This window comes from Hemicordylus capensis, chromosome 9 (genome assembly GCF_027244095.1).
Source record: "Hemicordylus capensis ecotype Gifberg chromosome 9, rHemCap1.1.pri, whole genome shotgun sequence".
Taxonomy (NCBI): domain Eukaryota; kingdom Metazoa; phylum Chordata; class Lepidosauria; order Squamata; family Cordylidae; genus Hemicordylus; species Hemicordylus capensis.
In genome coordinates this window covers 31,457,902-31,478,383 of record NC_069665.1, presented here as the reverse complement: position 1 = coordinate 31,478,383, position 20,482 = coordinate 31,457,902, and the positions used below count along the sequence as shown (strand labels likewise).

General features: G+C 54.9%; 1 protein-coding gene across 1 annotated transcript; it reads right to left on the bottom strand.

Moving 5' to 3' along the window:
• Nucleotides 1-2,634: 2,634 nt before the first annotated feature.
• Nucleotides 2,635-19,867, bottom strand: TCF25 (transcription factor 25). Its single transcript, XM_053271505.1, has 18 exons — nucleotides 19,600-19,867; nucleotides 18,514-18,678; nucleotides 17,570-17,638; nucleotides 17,014-17,147; nucleotides 15,303-15,368; nucleotides 14,405-14,487; nucleotides 13,029-13,159; nucleotides 9,795-9,894; nucleotides 8,717-8,810; nucleotides 7,998-8,090; nucleotides 7,398-7,503; nucleotides 6,601-6,760; nucleotides 5,905-5,992; nucleotides 5,222-5,380; nucleotides 4,825-4,915; nucleotides 4,068-4,147; nucleotides 3,654-3,726; nucleotides 2,635-2,870 (listed from the first exon to the last, which is right to left on the bottom strand). The coding sequence occupies exons 1-18, from the start codon at nucleotides 19,789-19,791 to the stop codon at nucleotides 2,706-2,708; spliced, it is 2,049 nt and encodes a 682-aa protein (XP_053127480.1). The 5' UTR covers nucleotides 19,792-19,867; the 3' UTR covers nucleotides 2,635-2,705.
• Between the last annotated feature and the right edge of the window lie 615 nt (nucleotides 19,868-20,482).

Here is a 20,482-nt window from a genome sequence, read left to right as displayed (position 1 = left end):
GGTGTGTGTGTGTGACTCAGCTCCCAGGAAACAAAACCCGCTACAGTTGAAACAGGGCCTTGGGCTTCCAAGCATTCGGCTTGTCTCACGAGTTCTGCAGAGGTGGATGCTGGCATGCAGGACTTAGGCATGCTCATGATGGAACGGCCATGACTGGGGGCCATAGTGAGCCCCAGTATCCTTCTTCGCTCCCCACCCCACTAATTCTGCGTGGAGGAAATTATGGTGCTGAGCAGACTGCAAAGGGGAAGCAGGAGAGAGAGGGTGGCAAGGTCACATGGACACTGCTGAGCTGCTGGCAAGTGTGGGGAGCCAGTGCCGGTGAGCACGAACAATACTGAACTTTGGACTAAGGCAGGGATTCTCAGACGTGGGTCCCCAGCAGTCTTCCCTCTAACAGGGATTCCCAGATGTGGTGGACTACAACTCCCAGCATCCCCAGCTGCAATGGCCTTTGGCTGGGGATTCTGGGAGTTGTAATCCACCACATCTGGGAAGCCCTGTTGGAGGGCACACTGGTCCCCAGATGCTGCTGGACTACAACTCCCATCATCCCCAGCTGTGGTCCCACTGGACCACAATGGGAGTTGTGGTCCAACATCTGGGGACCCACGTTGGAGAACCCCTACTCTAGTGGCATGAAGAGCTTCTAGGGAGGGCATACCCCAACGGGGAGGAACAAAATGCAAACACAATGTGTCAGTGTCTGTACAACGTACATATTTTTGTGCAAATGAGAGCACGTGCGTTCATTTTAAAAGTGACCCTGAGTACAGAACTGCTCAAATGCAGGTACAGATAGGAAATGTACTACTGCAGGTGCATTGAATGTCACACGCAATATGAGGAATAATTCACATGGGTGGGTGGGGTGGGAGGGAATCTTGGCCAATCTTGTGTTATCAGGGTACCTTTTTAGTCCATCAAAAGGTTTTAATCACTTAATCTAAGCCATCAGTCAGCCCCAGACAACTCTGATCGGGCATGGCTTGCCTTAGAGTAATACCAGGTGATGGGGGTGGTGGTGGTGGTGGTTGGGGGTAGGGGAAGTAAAGGAGAGACAGACCAGAGAAGGGGCTTCCTAACAAACATCTCTCACGGGCTGTTGCCTTCCTGCCTCTGAGCAACCTGGAAGGATCGTTTCAGCTTCATCAATAAGGCCTTTGAGAGCAGGAGAGGTGGGGGCACCAGAGGTCGTGTGCTCCGAGTCCCAGTCTGGGGGGCTGCAGGGCCAGGATCAAAACACAAGGCTGCTGGGCACACACCCAAATGGGCCACCAGATGAGGCACAGGCAGATTCCCATATTTACCCGAATCAAAAATGGCTTTGGATTGAAGACTCCCCCCTTAAAAAGCAGAGGCTAAATATAGGTTAAATACCTGCATTGACTCAAAAGGAACGGGACTCTGAATTCAAGACGACCTGCTGATTTCCAATATCAAAACACTTGGAAAGAACCTAGTTTTGGACTCTGGTAAATACAGTACACCTTTGCAGCTGTTAGAAGGCTGGTTGGCCACCATTGCTTCAAATCTTGTGCTTGCTCTCTGGATTTTAAATAGCAGCTTAGCCTTGTTAAATAACAGCTCTTGCTTTAGGAAACCTGGTCACTTAAAATGTGGTTTCATAGCCATGATTTCCGTACTTGGCAATTTAAGAGGGGAACATAACCCTACTCTTCCATCTTTGTCCATCTCTTTGAAGCAGAGATTCTGTTTCTCAGAATCTGCTGGTTTCACGCCATTTAGGGCTCTCAGAGGTATCGAAGGGTTCCTCCTTTCTGCCAGATTAGGCCCTTCTCCTCCCAAAAGCACTCACAAAGCCCGGTAGAAGCTGGCATCGACCTGACAGCTTCAAGCCTCAAATTCAACAGCGGTCCCTGGCCAGTATGTAGCTAAAACGTCAAACTAGGAAGAATGTTCAAATGAATGCTCAGGGGTGTTTTCACAAGGATGCTTCTGCTTGAGAACGAAGGTCGAGGCGGCCGTGCCCTTGTCTGAACTTCTTCCTAGAATGACAGGTTTCCCGGGAACACACACACTCCGGCTTCGTACCCACTGAAGAGGGGTGTAAATCACCCCGTGCCCCGCAGGGAGTTCCACAGGGCTGCAGCTTGAGGACAAGACTTTGCCTGCTGTTGTGGGCAGCGCCCGACTCGAAATGCAGATTCCGCCTCCTCATTGGTCAGATTCTGAGGAGGGTGGCAGCTGCTGCTGCTTCTCACGCGGGCTGGCTGCGTTTGCAGGTGGTGCTGCTTGCCAGGGCCCCCCTTTGGTGCAGGGTGCTCAAACCTAAGCCCCCAAAGGCCGCTGGGGATGGTGGGGGGTGCAGCCCCAACATCTGGGGACCCGAGCTTGAGAAGCCTTGTCTGCAGGCAAGACTTGGGCTCTACGACTCCGCAAAGGCTTTCCCAGAGCACGGCTTGCGTGCGTCTCCTTAGGCAGGACAGCCTCGCCCTACGAGGACCCTGGATCTAAGCAGACCAGCCGCACACAACGTTCGGAGCAAAGCGGCTCTTTCCAGGGTCGCTTTGGCTTTGTGCAGAGAGCGGGCCGCCACCCCGGCGCCCCAGCCCCTCTCCTCTTCTGGAGGTGCCGGCCTGCTGCGAGAGGCAGAAAGACACCCTGCTCTGCTGACTTGTGACTGTTTATTGCGCAGCAAGGGAGATTACAGGGGGAGAGGGGAGGGGCGCCGAGGCGAGGGGTCAGTCCCACTCTCCTCCATCCCCCTCGGGATTGTCGTCCCGCGGCGGCTCCTGGAACTGGATATTCGCCAGCATGTCCCGCATGGCTGCCATCAGTCGGTTCACACCCTGGTTCAGATTCTGCCCTGCGCCAGGCTCTTCCTCTCCACCGGCTCTGACTTCCGCCTGAAGAACGCACAACATGTTCCAAAAAGGAGGTCGGGGGGAACCGGCTGTCAGGTGCTGGCCCACGCAGGGCCAGCAACACAGCCCTGTGACTCCAGAACTGGCTGCTCAGCAGCCTGCGTGGGGCTCAGCCTTTCCTGTGCTCCTTACAGAGGGACCCGGTTGGCTGCAAACCCGACGGAAGCCCTCCCCAGCCACGCTGCTCCCAGCCCCTCACCGCACTGCTGACCTGTCTCTCCTGGCTCTGGCTTCCTGGTGCCTGTGGAGTGGGACGCCGATCCCGTCCCAAGGCGTGCCCAGCCTGCTGGCTCGGCTACTGCCACATGGGAACTGCAGCCCAGCAGCATCTGGGGCCCAAGTCGGAGAATCCCTGCTCTGGGGAACTCAAAGCTACATGCTATGGCAATGACCACTCATTAGTTAGCTTAAGGAGGGGAGGAGACCGGTTCACGGAGGAAGAGGTGGCAGCAACAGCAGCAAAGAGCAGTTGCCCAGAGACGCAAGTTTGGGCGGGATATGAACTGGATAGATCGATAGATCAAAACAAAACAGGATGGGAGATTAGATGGGCCTTTAGTCGGACTCTTTAACTCTTAACTTAGAGACTCCGCATCATTCCAGCTCCTTTGGCGCTCAGAGGCCAGGAGAACCCGGCTGTGCTCCTGTGGGGTGTTCTCCACCCCAGCAAAAGAGGAGGGGAGTGCAGGTTATGCTCCTCCGCACAGAAGGGGAGCCCAGGATTCCTGCCTGGCTGAGACTGGCAGCTCCGCCTGCCCGACATACCTGCAGGTTGAAATTTGGCAACAGGGAGCGAAAGAAGAGAGAGAAGGTGCTCTCGTTGGCTGGCCGACTCGCCCTGGAGGGAGAGAGAGAGAGAGAGAGAGAAGACTCCAGTCTGCTCGTGCCGATGGCCACGATGAGGCACTCTCTTCCTGAGCTTGGGGTGGGGGGCTACTCTCTTGAGCCCTCCAAGCCCCCACAAGAGGGAAGGGGAAAGCGACATTTAACGGGTGCTCTGCACTGATGCCAGCCCCATGCGTCTGAGAAATGGAGGGGTCCGGGCGAGAAGCATCAGCCCGAGGGAGGTTCCAGAGGGAGTCCCGGGGCTTGGCTGGAAGCAGTCGCTTTCCCAGGCCGACACAGAGCAAGGCGAGCATCTCATCGGCCCAAGCGCACAGAAGCTCAGGCAGGCGATACCTTTCTGGCCTCGGGTAGGAGATGAGGGAGTCCAGCGGCGGCAGGGGGTCGAACCCCATGATCGGCTGGGAGGTCACTTCCTTGGAGGGGGAAGCAGAGAGAGTGCCGGTAAGAGCTCTGAAGGGAAATGCGGCTGCTTCTTCCAAGACGCCGGGGCAAAAGCACGGCCCCCACCCCATCCAGAAGAGGGGCACTCTCACTGAGGTGGGACCCACACGGCAGGCCTCCAGCTGGCCCTCCCAAGCCCTGTTTGCTGGAATCCCAGGAAGCCCTGCTTGCGCCCCCCCCCTTTCCCCTGGGGTGCTTCATTCTCTTCGCACTCATCCTGCCCGGACTCCAGCACAGGCAGCCTGCAGTCCTGCTGGTTGGGTCAGCCACCTTTGCCACTGGCGCCTTGGCACTTGGGGCTCTGCGGAGACACGAAGCCCTCTCCCTGGAGCAGGGCAACCCTGGGGTCAGCAGGCTGTGGGTCAGCGGCGGAGCCCCTGCTGCGCATGCCAAAGGGCCCCGCCTCAGCCTCCAGCTACGCCACTCTTAGGCAAGAGTGCTGGGAAGAGGCCTCAGCTCTGGTCAAGCCTGTGCTGGCCAGACCGCTGAAGGCAGCAGCCAACTCCTGATATCCAAAGAGCTGGGAAGGGGCAGGATGAGGCCCTGGAGGGTGACAGCGCCAGGGCCAGGGATGAGGGAGCGACCGGGCACATGCAGGATGCCACCTCACAAACCCCCTTCCCCCCCACCCCCAAGTCCGGCCCCTCACCGGAGGCAACGCGGCTGTGGCTTCCCTGATCTCCGAGAGGATCACGTGGCGATAGACGTTCCGGGGGGCGTTCTGGTACCTCACCTTCCGCCTGCAGGCCAAGAGAGAAAGCACCAAGGACTGCCGACAAGAGGCTCCAACTGGAGGGAAGGAGGCAGAGCGGGCGAGCGTCTCCCCTCCCTCCGAGCTCTTCCCCCAGGGCTGCTCGCAGACCGCAGAGCCCTGTGTGGAGGGCTGAGCGGTGCCGTTCCCCCGCCTGGGCTTGGCTGGCTTCAGCCCTTGCCCGCCGCCCCAGCCTGGCAGTGCTTTTCTCGAGAGGAACGCGGGATCGGAAAGGTCTTCAACTCCCAGCCAGGACGGGCTGCGGGGAAAGCCCCCTGCTCTGCGCCAGACTCACTTCTGCTCCGCCTCTTCCAGGGCCGGGTCGCTGGAGTCCACCATCCGAAGCACCTCGTGCACGTTGGTTTCCAGCCAGGCCATGACAGCCGGGTCCTTCCAGAGGGGGTGGGTCCTCCCCAGGTAGAGGGAGACCAGCTGGCTCAAGGCAGGAGGAGAACTGCAGGGGCGGAGAGACTCGCACTGGCCGCTGGGAACACTCCGACTCAGGGTAGGCGGGTGTCTGCCACTTGGGGGGCGGGGGGCAGAGAGGGCAGGAAAGCGGAATCGCCCCCTGGCATTCCTCGCCCCACAGAGGGAGAGCCCAGGTGGAGAGAGGGCTGCCTGCCTGCCTCACTGACCTGCCCCAGAGACAGCCCAGGCAGCCTCGAAAGCAGGGAGCTTCTCCGTCTCTCTGCCAGCATGTGCTGCTGTAGAAAGACACGCCCCGCAGGGACTCCCAGACGCTCGGGCTGGCTCCCCTCCCACCTCCCCGCGGGCCCCAGAGAACCACTCCCAACAGGCTCTCGGGAGGCCCAGCTGCCCCAGCTCATGGAGGGGGACGTGTGGCCTCCCTGGCCCCAGCCCCTGTCAATGCCAATCCTGCTAGGACTTGCTATGCCACAAAATCCAACTGCCCAACACAATCCTGGTAGGATCCACATGTTGCTGCAACCAGCGAGGGCATCTCCACACGCTCCTTACCTCAGCTGGGCATTCAGTCCAAAGAACGGGTGGGAAGCGACCGTGGCATCCGGCTGCACGCTACAGCGATCCAGCAAAGGCATCAGGACTGGGAGAGGGATATGGTGGGAGGGAGAAACCAGAGAGTGACCTCCAGCGCCCCCAATGGGCCCCTGTTCTCAGGACAGCAGGAGAGTTTGGGGGCAGCTCAGGGAGGCCCACGATGCCCAGGAGCTGGAAGGGGGCTGCCTGTCATGGGTGAGTCCCAACCGCCCCCTCCCTCATGCTCCGATCAGAGAAAAAGAACGATCCATGTTCAGCAAGGCGCAATGGTGTGGACAAGCTGCGTGTGTCTCTTGCGCGTCAGGGTGGAGGGATCAGTGTTCAGGCATCAATGTTCTCTCTAAACGGGATTCCCAGAGGCTGTTGACTACAACTCCCAGGATCCCCAGCTGCAACGGCTTCTGCTTGAGGATCATGGGAGGTGTAGTCAACAATGACAGGTGATCCCTATTAGGGGGAACACACTGGCTGGCGTGTGCTGCTCCCACTTAAAGTGTACTGGCGCCTTCTGCTTGCGTGTAGAAGGTCCCCGGTTCACCCCCTGGCAGCACCTCCAGGGAGGGCTGGAAAGGACCCCCGCCGGAAACCTAGGAGAGCTGCTGCCAGCCCAATACGGAGGTTGAGGGACCAGCTTCCTGTGGTCTGCGGACTCACCGCTTGGGAACATGATCAGCGACTGCCGAATGAGGGTGGCGGCTCTTTCGTGGGCGTGGTTCAGTTCTGCTTCTGGGAGGTCCTCCTGCTGGCTCAGGAAGAAATAGGCCAGGGGGACCGAGAAGGCAAAGTTTGGGAGCTGGGACAGGTTTCGATGACTCTGGAAAAAGAAAGGGCAGTAGGGAAGCTGCAGAGAATCCAGTGGAAAAAACTTGGCTGAATCTCCGTGTTTTTTGTTTTTTGCATTCTTGAAAGATGTCCACAGCTCGTGACTCCAGAGAGACTGGAAACATGCAGTCAGAAGTGGAGACTTTGCACTGGGCTGAAGTCTCATCTCGGGACCACCACCAACCTGCCCAAAATTCTACCTCCAAGTCTTCAGCAATCAGCACCACATTTCTCCAGAGCCACACAAAGAGGGGAAAGAAAAGAACACCCCATGGAGCTGGCTGGTCTCTTGAGTGTCAAGCAGTGGGATATCCGCGCCCCCACCCTCCAGCCCAGTCCAAACCGCCGGTTCTGACACCACTTGCAAAAGGCACCCACCGGTAGACTCTGGAGCCACGAGCAGCTCCACGGGGTAGCCAAGAGCCCCACAGGCCATCGCCAGAGTGACTCAGGGCGGTGGCTTCTTTCCCAGCGAGAGGGAGGGCTCAGCCTTCCTGCCGTGCACCACAGCCAGACGCCTGAGCCGGCCCGTTGCTGCCTGCTCGGCCCCTGGACAGGCAGACCAGCAGCCCCAGGACGCTGGCCGACTTCCGCTTCCCACACACCGCCCGCCGGGGCCACTGACTCACCTCCCACTCCTGAAACATGCGGGTCAGGAAGGCATATTCTCTCGCTCGGAGCGACAGCAGATCGATGACCAGCAGTGTGCACAGCGGGTCGTTCTCTGGATCCAGGCTTTGGAGACGGGGTTGGATTGCGGGGGGAGGAGAAGGCAGAGATGCCCAAAAGAGACCGTTATGCAACACACTGCAGAGAAGCCCCCCTGGCCAGCCGGCCAGCCCATCCGCACGCCTCAGTCTCTGGGTTGGCAACATCTGCCAGAGAACACGCCAAGGGGGTTCATGGCCCCTGAGGACCGTTGCCACTAGGGTTCCCTGGGACAGGGATTCCCAGATGAAGACGACTACAACTCCCATAATCCCCAGCTGCAATGGGCACAGGGAGATGTAGCCAACAACATCTGGGATGGAATGCTGGTCACAGGGAACCCTGGAGCTTGCGACCTTTTGAGCGGACAACGGAGGCTGCAGAATGTGCAGACACTGGCTCCTAGTCAGAGACGGGAGGAGGATGTGTTGGCTAGCCTCTCCCATCATCTCTCAGCCTCCTGGACTTGTGTCAGGCAACCTGGCACACAATGCCACCCCCTGCCCCGAGCCAGCAGCTACCTCAGGATAAGTTTGCAGAACTCCAAGGCGGTGCGAGGACAGCCTCTCCTCTCCAGGAAAACCATGTGCTTGAAGAGAGCCAGGTAGAACGCTCTGCAAGGAACACCAACAGCAGAGATTTATCATTCATCATTTAGACCGGCATCTCCCTGCAGTCAGGACACAGGAACACAGGAAGTGGCCTTATGCGGAGTCAGACCCTTGGTCCATCTAGCTCAGGACTATCTTCACTGATTGGCAGCAGCACTCCAAGGTTTCAGGCAGGATCTCCCCCAGCTCTACCCGCAGATGCTGCCTTCTGAATGCCAAGCAGGGGCTCTTCCATCCCCTCAGGCGACTCTCTTACAGAGTCACCCATCCAAATTAAACCAAGGCAGGCCATGCTTTGCAAAGGAGGCCATTCATGCTCGCTACCACAAGACCAGCTCTCCCTCTAGCCAGAAATTCGGAAGGGAGCAGCACTTTCTGGCCAGGAGACGTGAAACCCAGACCTTTATGGGTGGCACTGGAGAGAGGGGAAGGGCAGGGGAGACAGAAAGGACAACTCAGCTATCAGCATGGGGCATAAACTAAGGCTGAGAAATCCAGCCCCTAACCGTGCTTGTGCAGCTGCCGAGCACAGTACCTGTGCGGCAGATTCATTTCCCAGAGGGCATGAAGGAACAGCAAGTGAGGCCCGCCTCCTGGACACCCACTCAGTGCCGGGAGCGAGGCCCTACCTGTTCTCTGGCCTCCGGTAGTCGAGCCTGCAGGTCCGGCTGGTGAGGCTGAACATGGGGTGGAAGGCACACTCCAGGGTGTAGAGGGCTCTCTCTGGAAAAGAAGCACCCGAGTAAGGCCAGGCTGTGGAGCCTTCTGCCACTTGGGCTCACTGTATTCATAAATCACGTTTTCAACCCAAAGGCAGCTGGAGGCAGTTGAGAAACAACTTCACGCGGAGTTGAGGAACAGACACTGGCAGCCTCAAACCATGACGCACCATTTTGAAAAAGAGATATGGCTAAAAAAAGAAAGCACAAGTCAACAACACCACCACGATGCAGCTAGAAAGGACAGGACAACATCATTTATACCTGCTGCCGAAATGCTCCGTTTGGCAGCAAGAAGGCCTGACGGAGGCAGCCCTGGGTGTGTGTGTGTGGGGGGTCCCCCTCACCTTCCCCACCCCAGGCCCAAGCTGGCCAGCAAATGCCAGAACAGCCAACAGGAGGGCGTTGGGCTCCAAGGCCGTGGAGGCAAGAGGGGCTGCTCCCTTGCAGAGTTCTGCCTCCATGCTGCAGCGCGCCAGAAACAGGGAACTCGGGCAGCGCACAAGGAATGGCCACCAACGGCCCAGCTGAGAACGGCGCTTGCTTAGCTAACAGTTCTGGGCTGCCCCTGGATGCGTCGGGCTAAAGGCCTCCAAGGCTTCACCCTGGAAATGCCAAGCAAAGAGAGACCCAGGTGCTGGCCAGCCCCACAGAATGGAAACGGCAGCACTTATCTCTCACCTGGGCCTGAGGGTCAGGAAATGTGGACTCCCAGGTTTCCGGAGGAACCCTGCATCCACCCACTCGGGAAGCGACACTTGGAACACACACAGCCTTCTAGCCCAGCTGGTTTGGGACTACGGCTCCCATCACCCCCAGTCACAATGGCCAACAGTAAGGGATGAAGGATGGGAGCTGTAGTCCGACGTCGGCAGGAGGGCCGGACTTGTGCAGCCCTGTCCTCGCCTCCCTCCTCCTTCCGAGGAGACCCGTCGCTTTGGGCCAGCTCCGCGGCATGACAGTGCACCCCTTTGCTCCAGCTGCTTACCAACGAGGTCTCTGGCCATCTCCTGGTCCTCCTGCATCTGGCACACGTCACTGAGCTGCAGCAGTGAGTCCACATGGTAAGGGTTCATCTGGAGCAAAAGCTGGGGCGAAGGGAGACAAAGCAGGCTGCAGGGAGCGAATGGCTCCGAAGGGCCCCGGACCGGCTGAAAGGCCGTCAGGAGCTCAGGCTGGGGGGGACAACGACTGCCGTGCCGGAGAGAGAGCAAGCCATGGAGGGGAGGAGCACCACCACCACCACCACCACCACCATCAATGGAGGATGGGTCTGGGATGCAACTGGGCACCTGCATTTGGCATTGTTGTGGATCTCCAAAGTATCTGTGAGCCACCCTGAACACTGTTTTTTAAACTGAAAAGGCAGCCTAAAACATATCCTGGATAAATTTTCTGAAATCCCAAGTTCACCAGGCAGAATCTGACACCCAAGCTGCCATTTGGCTTCCACCCTACAATTTTCAGTTTAAAGGTTAAATTTCCAGAGAGAGAGAGAGAGAATAGGAACAAATGCACATTTTAAAGCAGACAGGCCACCCAGTGCTCCCTCTCACAGGGATTTCCAGGTGTTGTTGCCTACAACTCCCATAATCCCCAGCCAAAGGCCACTGCAGCTGGGAACTGCAGTCAACAACATCTGGGAATCCCTCTTAGAGGGAGCACTGAGGCCACCCCCACTGAAGACTCACACTGCCTTTTAGTCTTGAGAGGGGTGTTCCCATACTGTGCTCCCCACCCCCAGATCCCCCCTTCACTCTCCCCACTCCATGGCCCCATTTTTGCACTGGCATTCCAAACTGGCAGAAGTCTAAGCTGAGTGAGTGTGCATTCAGAGAGCACAAGTATATCGGAAAAGGGAATCCCAGCAGCACCCAGGCAAGGTTCTCTGGTGCCTCGTGCCATGAGCTGTGCATCTGGACCTCTCACCTGCATTCCTATGTGCAGCTGTTTCCAACTGGATGCTTCTGCCAAGCCCACAAAGCTAGGCATGAAGGCAAGAGCTCCGCAAAGAACTGGGGTTCAGAGGGACGCTGTCTCTGGTCTGAACACGAGCATTCTATTTAGCCACCAGAAATTGGTCTAATCCCCGTTTAAAGCCATCTAAGCCGGCAACTTTCACCCCATCTGGTGGCAATGAGTCCCACATATCAGTTCTGCACTGTGTGAAGTCCTTCTGTCTGTCCTGAATCTGCTGCCCATCAGTTTCATTGCACAGGCCCAAACAGAAGCCCCAAACTCACAGCCCAAAAGTACAACCCCCTTTTGCAGACAGTGAGATGCTGGGGATTAAGAAGGCCATCTCGCTCCGATTAGAAGCTTCCCTGGGGCGGCAACAGAGGCTCCATGCCAAGACGTATGGTCCTGAAGCGAAGAGTCAGCTGGCTGGATGTGCCGAGTGGCAACTTCCACAACTGGCTCTCATCTTGACACCCAAGAGATGCCCAGCCAACACAGCCAGAGTCCACGACTGGCAAGCAAGCGAGGAGAGGGCAACGCGTGAGGCTTCCCAGGACAAAGACCCTTCTATGAGGAAAACTGGGACACAGAAGTGGCTTCAAGAAGCAGTGGGGGCACACGGGGGCGGGTGGGGGCTGGAGGCTCTCCAAGCTCAATGTCTTGATTATGCTAATATTAGGCCACGGACAATTTTGCCATTTGCCTGCTTTGTGTGTGCCATCAAAGTTGTTGCCCAGTTTAACTCACTTGGACACGCTCAATCAGGGCCTCAAAGCAGCGCCTGTTCTGCTAAGTACCAAGAGAAATTGGGCATCTCGCTCTTCAAAGCAGGAAAGAGTTTATAAATAGCCCAGCTGCAGAGGCCGGGCTGGCGCCTTCAAAGCTGTGCAGTGTTCCGACTCCCCAGCCCCCACCCGCTGGGGAAACCAGGGCAAGGCCAGAGGGGTCTCCTCCGCTGGGGGCTCCCATTCCAGGCGGGAACGAGCAACAGAGGGCCCCCTCGGCTGTGGCATGCAGAGGTGGGACGCCCTCACCGGGACACTTGCCGGGCATCGGGCAAAGCGCATTTAGATCTGCCATTCTACAGCCTGCCTTTGGCTCAGTCACATTGTTATTGTTGTTATTATTATTATTTGTTCAGTTTCTACACTGCCCTTCCAAAAATGGCTCAGGGCAGTTTACACAGAGAAATAACAAATAAATTATTATGGATTTCTTACTTCTGTAAAGCCGCTGAGAATTGTTGTTGGGTTGGAAAACAGGGTATTAACTTTGGGGAGGAGAGCTGGTCTTGTGGTAGCAAGCACAAATTGTCACCCTTTGCTAAGCAGGGTCCACCTTGGTTTGCATTTGGATGGGAGACAACATGTGAGTGCTGTAAGATACAGCTCAGTGGTAGAGGGTCTCCTCTGCATGCAGAAGGTCCCAGCTTCAATCTCCGGCAGCATCTCCAGGCAGGGCTGGGAGAGACTCCTGCTGGAAACCACGGAGAGCCACTCCCAGTCAGAGTAGGCAACACTGCGCTAGATGGACCAAGGGTCTGACTCTATATAAGGCAGCTTCCTAAGTGCCTAAAAACAAACCAAAAAGAAACACACACAGGCAAGCTGCAAGTCAAATGCCAAACTCTAGCGCTTTATGACAACCAAGGCAAATTCTGGGCCATCATCAGGGTCCCACAGGCTCCCTTGATGACTCCTCAGAATAAAGCTCACAGTCTCAGCAAACAAGCTTCCACCTTGATCTTCAAAGTGACTGAACTGTCAGAAAGAACGAACAGAAGGAGGTACTTCCCTCCCTGCACTGACACACACCGTGCATATTCAAGCCTATGGAACTCACTGCCGCAGGATGTTGTGAGAGCACACCTATATGGCTTGGGATTCCTGAAAGACACACCGAGATAATAATTGGGAGCCCTTCTTCAGATGTCCCTGCCCTTTGAAGCAGAGCAGGTGGCTGCCTGTGGCAGGGCCTTCTCTGTTGTGACCCGATATTTGAGGAAGGCTTTCTCCAAGGCGGCTCCCTTGGCATCCACGGCCATCTCTGGGCGCACAGGCAGAAACCTTTTTCATCTCCCAGGCCTTCTAAATGTTTAGCCAAATTTCGAAAACATTATTTTATTTAGAAAACATTCTGAAATGTTTCATTCGGCAGTGATCCTCGCGTGCTATCTCTTCTGCTGGCTAGAGCAAGAGTCGCTGCAGTTCTCACTGGTGGTTTCCAAGCATCACACCAGGGCTGGGTCTGACTGAGCACCTACCACAATGTTGTTGGGATCCATGGACTCCACCGCGTCCAGGAACTTGAACTGCACCTGCTGATACTCCCGATGGTGCTCAAAGGCAAAGTGCTGCACTCCGCGTTTCGTCTCGAGCAGCTCCATGCAGAGACCTAGAAAGAATTGCCCCGGTGGGGGCGGGGGGGGAAGAGTGGAGAGAAAGTGGGCTGTTAATGCCAAAGGTCATTCTCCAGTCTTCACAGAAGTTCCACATCCTTCAACAATCCTTTAAAAAGGAATTCAGAGAAAAGACAAACCAAATTTATCTGAAGAGCCAAACCGAGGGTTTGGAAATAAAGTGCTACTTCATGTATCCATCCACCCATCCAATTTATATACTGCCTGATATGTGTATCCCTAGGCCGCATACGTAATTTAAAACACAACAAATGTAAACGCAGAACAAAAAAACATTTAACACAATTTTACGGAATGAAAACAACTAAGCAGTTTAAAATTAATTTCAGCTAAGAGCTTGGAGAAACAGGTGCACCTTGAGGGCCATTTTAAGGAGCAGTCAAGACCATGCGGGCTGGGCTGGCCAGCCATCCCTCATCCATATGCTTGGGCCGGAGCTGACTGGGATTGCCCAGTTTTTGGTGCCCGCCCATCACCCACTGCCCACGGGCCTTGACTTCCTCTGCTCTTCGCCTCCTCAAAAGGGTTTCAGTTCCTTGAAACCCTAAACCCTGGAAGAAGAATTAAGCTAAGCCCGGAGTTCTCCAACTCGGGTCCCCAGATGCTGTTGGCCTACAGCTCCCATCATTCCCTGCCTTTGGCCACGGTGGCTGGGGATAATAGGAGCTGTAGTCCAACATCATCTGGGGACTCCAGTTTGACAGTCCCTGGCCTAAGCGGACATCCTGCGTCTACTCTGTCTGCACCCCTTTCTCCCAGCAGAGTCCCTGGAGTTCTTGTACATCTGCAGCCCCCAGCTAAGGGCACTGGGCCAAGAACCATCACCAGCTCTGCTCACCAGCCAGGCCCACTGGCCCTCTAGCGCATGGGTTCTTTCATCCTCCAGTCAGGAAAGCAGCCCAGGGCTCTCCCCCCAAACCACGCGCATGCAGGGCAAGGAGTACGAGCAGCCAGGGAAGAAAAGGTGCAGCAGCATCCCTGAGCTCAATGTCGTTAAGCGAATGCCAGGAGGGGCCATGGAGTCCTCCCCGCAGCTGCACAAAGGAAAAAGGGGGCGGTGTTCCAGCAGCAGCTCCTCCTACGCAGCCGTCTTGAGTCCGCTGCCAGGCTCTGTGGATGTGGGCCCGCCAGCTGACAAGGCAACCAGCTGTGCATTGCAAACACAGGCCGAAGCCAGGACAAGTGCCGGAGCGCCCGTGGGAGCTGGGGAGGCCTCTCACCTGTTTTGCTATGGCGCGGCCAGGTGTTCTTGGGCACGGTCAACCACGTGCTGCGGATGTACTGGCGCTGCCTCTGCCTCGGCCTGCAGAAGAAACAGAACTCAGAACCACAAGCAGGTGGAGTCTGGAAGCAAGGCCAATGGCCACCAGACGGTGATCTGGAGTCTGGGCCAAGAGGTGGTCGATTTAGCCAGACTCAGTGCAGCAAGACTGACTCTTGCCTGCCTCCACCCAACTCAAAGAGGAAATCCGGATCTTTTCCTCCTTGGAGGATGCATCTGTCTCCTTTTTTTCCACTGGGTGCCGCTCGGCTGCTGAGCAAACAGCTCTGCAGCACTGCCCCTGGACCGGGCACAAGCACAACAAAGACATCAGCGGGGGGGGGAGAGACCCTCCCACCAGGCTCCCACATCTGGAGTAAGCACAGTTAGAACTGAAACCCAGCCTATGCCATGCCGAGAAGCCAGAGGAAGGCCGTCCACACACGGGACTCCTGGCTCTCTTGGGCTGCTTCCGGCGCTTGAAACAGTCCTGGTTCAAAGCCACCGCTGTCTCCTCGCCCCAACCACATCCGAATGACCTGCAGTCCTAATCCAGGACTCTCACGCTCCCAAACTGGGCTGCTCGATTCACATCAAGAGCCAGAGCCCAGCCCTGCCCCTGGGGAGACACTGGTGCCTTTGTCCGGAGAAGCCACCTCCTCCCTGGCCTTCTCGGCAACTCCCAAGATCTCAGCGGCAGCCTCTCATTCACCACTCTGCTTTAGGCTTTCACAGCTCCTCAGCCTAAAGGGTTTAGGGTTTTAGCCAATGCGCACCTGCAACGTGAGCTTTTATAGACACCGCTGCAAAGTGCCTTTGGGGTCCTACAACGTGACCCATTCGGGCTTTGGTCTCACCTCTGGTCGCCGAGAACTGCTCGGGTCCCAAAGTATCTCTTCAGCTCCGTTTCTGGATTCAAGTTCCTGGAAGATTTGAAATTTAAATCCATCATCTGAAGCACTCTAGCCTCTCCTTTCTTGTGCCTCCACTGACACCTGGTCCTCCTTTATCTTATAGGCAATGGGGCCATAGCTCAGTAGCCAAGCATCTGCTGGCAAGGAGATCCCAGCAGGCTCCATCCCTGCTGGGAGCTTCTCCAGGTAGGGCTGGGAAAGACTCCTGCCTGAAACCCTTGGAGAACTGCTGCCAACCAGAGTAGATCATACTGAGCTAGATAGACCAAGGGTCTGACTCAGTAGAAGGCAGCTTCCTATCTCCATTACTGAGCTGGTACCTGTACATCCTATATTAAAGAGCAGAACCATCAAGGCCTAAATTGAAAACCTCAGCATGGCAGCTCAGAATGTACCCACACACTCCTTTTTAATATCATTGCAGAACACCACTTTTGCAGAAAAAGAACTGGTGTGGGCCTCTCTTGGACAAACAGTGCAATAAAGACCTCTTACAGTAGTCTTTAAACAGAGCTGGAAGCAGTCTGTGCACAACCAGCTGGTGTAGGACTTTGGCTCTCTCAGGACTGCTGCATTCAGACAACATGCTGAAGCATGGTGTGCAAGAGGCTGCCACACCAGGATATCAAACCACGGCTTGCCTTTATGTCTGAATCCTTGACAAGCTACAGCTTTGGCCATTGTTCCACCTCAAGAGGCTGTCGCCACGGAGACAGGAACAAGTTTACATATCCGATTACTTAGAGGCTAGATGTCAAAAGCAGACAGGCAATTCTAAACAATGGCTGCCTGTTTTATGTTTGGACACTCAGACCATGGTTAGCACAAATCATGATTTGATGGGGATGCCTGAACTGAGGTAGTGGTGTGTGTGTGTGTGTGTGTGATTGTATATTTTATTCTACTGTTCTGTGAGCCAGCTAGAGAACAATTTGTTACAGGGCAACCATAAATAGGGTAGTTATAACTTTCATTTCCCTCCCTACAAAAGCAAGTCTCTAGTCGTCATGAAAAATGGTTCAAGATTTGCAGGTAGGTCTACTAAAGCCTCATAAATCAAAGGGGATTCCAGTGGTCTGAGTGTGGGGCTTGTGTGCTACTCATGTAAAATAATGCAGTCAGGATAAATTATGAGAAGTAAAAAATATCTGCATATATTCTGTCATTCTGCATAGCACATTCTGCTTTCAGGCCCAGGGTTTCTCAGCGATACGATGTCACACTTCTACATCCCCCTGTTTAAACAATGAAAATCTTACACTTTGGGGCAGGGTTGGGGTGAGTACAGTCCCTCATGCTGACTGGCACTCAGCTAGTAAGAAACCCCCCCTGCAGAAATCCAGAAGTGTCCACTTGCAAAATTCTACAGCAGGTATTAAACCCCACAATTCTTCAGTAAACCTGCTGTGAGAGGCACAGAATCCATGCAGAGGGGACTACTCAGAACTGGGACATCTACAGAGACAGGAGAGGCTGGAACACAGCACCCACATGTAAAGGATGTAGGACATCCAGCGTTCTCTAAAGCTGGAACATTCCAGGGCCAGAAACGTTCCCATTGCTCAGAGAGGCATTCTGCGAGCCAAAGAGCTCACTTGACCAACTCTCACCCCAGTCCCAGGAGTAAGGGACAGGAAATATCTGGAAAACTCACCTGTGCTCTATGTAGAGCAAAGGCCGACTGTCAGTGACAACTCTGCTTTGACTTTGGCATGCCGGGCCATTGGAGGTCTCGATCCTCACCAGGATGCTCTCGATGTCCTCCGCATCGTCTTTGTCTGTGGGGCACTGCCAGACACAGTGAAGCTAGCAAAGGCAGCTGCATCCTTCTCAGATTAAATCCAGCCTAGAGGAGCTCTCATGCAGCATAGACCCACAAACCTAAGACTCGATCAGGCCACTAGTAGCCTAGTGGCCAGAGATCCCACCCAGCCTGCCTCTGTTTCTCCTACTTCATGTACACCTTGATGACCTGAAGACCAGCATTCTCTACAGCGGGGATAACATTTCTTTGGAGGTAGCATAAATCTGGACCAGGCTGAATTAAGGTGTCGTTTCTCGAAGAAGCAAGGTGACCAGGAGCTTGGAATTTCTGCAGCACTGTCCTTTCCCACACGAATCCTTTCCCCACTCCACTCGCCACCTGATCCCATTAGGGTTAGTGTCCTAGACCCCACAGTGCTGAACTCCCAGACCTGAGGCAAACTTACTGGAGTCTCTCCGGCCATCCTGTTCTTCTTTTTTTTCTTTTTCTTTCGTGGTTTGTTATTTGAAATAGGCTTTAAACAAAAATGAACAGCACTGGTAAGGCATATATATTGTGGCACTGGCGGAAGCAAGAAAATGCAAGACAGACATCTAATTCAGGGGACGGCCCTGGCATCGTGTCAGGGAGTCTGTTTAGGACAATGTTCCATTGCAAGATGAAATAGCAAAACAATCCAGAGCTCTACCATTGTTTTCAACACCACCACTCTGAAATCTCTTTCACTTTCAGGACATCCAGGGGACAGGCGTGACTCTCAAACACCTAAGGACTGACTGTATCTTATTCTGGTTTTGCTCTGAGCACCTATCAAAAAAACCCACATGAGGACTGAAAACATAGGACTTGTAAATAAGTTAGCTTGGTAAAATATTTTGACCTATTTTGCATCTGCTCAAAAACAGGGTTTGAAGTCAGATTTCAGCAGGCATCAGAGTTGCACTCATACCAATCTTTAACCCTCCAAGTTTTAACAGAAATAGATTGACAATATTTGCAATTTAGTTATTCCACACTAGCACTGAAGTATTTTAAACAGTCCTTTTGGCCACTGCAACTGGGGAGGGTGAGAGGTGTACTCCAACCACACCTGGGAACTCAAGGTTGGGAACCCCTTGATTCCCACATTCTAATACACAGGCCGCATTTGTATGGTGCTTATTCCGACTATTAGATGCAACCATGCAGCATGCCAGGCCCCCGGAAATCAGGCTCTCTAGGCCTCTGAGCCAGGATTGGTCCCGTACCCAGAACACAAAGCATGGTATATAGCCAGACTTGCAGTACATTCAGGAGCATGCCCCGAGAAAAGAGCACCCTTCTTTGGCCAGGTACACTTGCTAATTTAAGACACAGAGATGGACACTGTGCTGCCGGCAGGGTACTTGCCATCTGGTCCGTTGGCTCCACCTCCTCTCCGTTTCTCTGTCTGTCACTCTCCAGAGTTCCAGGTTCACCCTCTTCTTTGCTCCCTGTGTGGCCCTGCTGCGGTAATCTGGAATCATCTTTTTCTTCTTTAGATATTGGATCTTCTTCAGGCTCTTCATTAGTTATCTATGCAGATTAAAGATGCCATAGTCCCTTAGATCTATACCCCACTCATTACAATAAATAACTGCAGTTGCTCTGCTTGCCTCATCCTTGGAGCAAACAGGTAAGGCTTCGTTCTTCCTATAAGGAAGGGCCATAACTCAACTTGTGCTTTGCATATAATGACTAGAAGTACTCCTATAAACAATGCATCATTAACTTATGGAACTCCCTGCCACAAAATGTAGTCACGACACAGCTGCCCATAAACATGAATCAGACACGTTCAAAGAGAAAGACAGCAGTTGATGATAGACCTATTAGCCACCACAGCTAGATGGAACTTCCATGTGCCTCTAAATGTCACATGCTGGAGATAAAACAGGAGAACTGCCTGCTACTGCCCTCACATCCTGCTTATCATGCTCCCAGAAGCAACTGCTCAGCCAGTGTGGGAAGGAAGACCATGGACTAGAAGTGTCTTTGGTCTGATCCAAAAGAGCTCGGCTTATGTTATCAGAAATGACAGTTGGGAATACAACCTCCATGTGGCAGCATCCTTCTCAACACCAGGTGCTAGGAGGCAAATAGGGGAGAGCTATTGCCTTGCTCGTGGGTTTCTTGGAGGCATATGGCCAGTCACTGTGGGGAGTGGGATGCTGGATGAGATGAATCGGTTTGGCTCTAATCCAGCAGGGCGCTTCTTAGGCTCTCAGAGGAGGAGCAAGCCTATCCAGCGTGGCCATGAATAATGACAGCTAGGTGGAGCCTCCATGCACAGGGCCAGTCTACCCCGAAACACCAAACTGTCTACGCGGGAGGGCTAATGCATCCAGGCAAGGCTCTGCTGGTGGGTTTTCAGAGGGGGAAGCCTGCTCGGCCACCGCGGGGAGGAAGGAGGAAGCAGGGCCTGCTCAGGGGGACAGGTCTTCTCCTCTCCCTCACCAGCTCAAAGAGGTTGGTGGCGACCCTCCGCGCCGGCTTCTGCCGAGGCCGCCGCCTTCCTCCTCCTCCGTCCTCTTCCTCCTCCTCCTCTCGGGCCCCCTCCTCTCGGGCCCCCCCCGGGAGCGGCTCCTCCTCCGGCAGCGCCTGCCCCCGCGCCTCCCCCCTCAGTCGCCTCAAGGCTCGTCGCGACATGACAGCAGCGCCGTAGCAGCCCGAGCCGGAAACGCCAACGGACCGGAAGCCAGGAGGAGGACGCGAAGGAAAACAACCCACCTCTCTTGCGCGCCGCCTCTCCTCTGCGCATGCGTCGAGGGAGGCGGGGACGTTGTCTCCCAGCGCATGCCCGGATCCGCGAGGGCGGAAGAAGAGGGAGGGCGTGGCATCGGGTGCTGGTGACGAAGCCCTTAAAGGGCCAGACTCCCCGGAGGCTCGCCAAAGTTGGAGCCGGAGCGGGGTCAGGAGGAACGGGGGTGGGGGGGGACTCCTGGGCCAGAGAGGTCTGCCCCGGCGTAATCGGCCGCCCCTGTCCTGTTGGTGTTTTATTTTTCGCTTTAATACAATGATATTATTTTAATATTGGAATTTAATATTTATTTTTACATGTATATCCTGCTTTTGCTCCAAGGAGCCCCAGAGTACATGGTTCATGGTTCTGTTTATCATAAGAAGAGCCTTGCCCTGCTGGATCAGGCCCAAGGAAGCCCATCTAGTCGAGCATCCTGGCTCACCAGATAGCACACAGGCAAGAGATATGTGCCTGCCCTCTCTCCTGCTGCTGTTGCTCCCCTGCAACTGGGATTCTGAGGCTAGAGGTGGCTTATAGCCAACGAACTAGTAGCCACTGATAGCCCTGTCCTCCATGTATTTGTCTAAGCCCCTTTTA

Bases quoted from the DNA above. Each gene is read 5' to 3' on its own strand.
- TCF25 (XM_053271505.1), bottom strand. From the start codon at position 19,791: ATGTCGCGACGAGCCTTGAGGCGACTGAGGGGGGAGGCGCGGGGGCAG. The intron at 17,639-18,513 runs GCAAGTACCCTG...TTTTGTTTAAAG, and splicing joins TGGAGCCAACGGACCAGATG to CCTATTTCAAATAACAAACC. The intron at 5,381-5,904 runs GTAAGGAGCGTG...CCGCCCCTGCAG, and splicing joins GGACTGAATGCCCAGCTGAG to TTCTCCTCCTGCCTTGAGCC.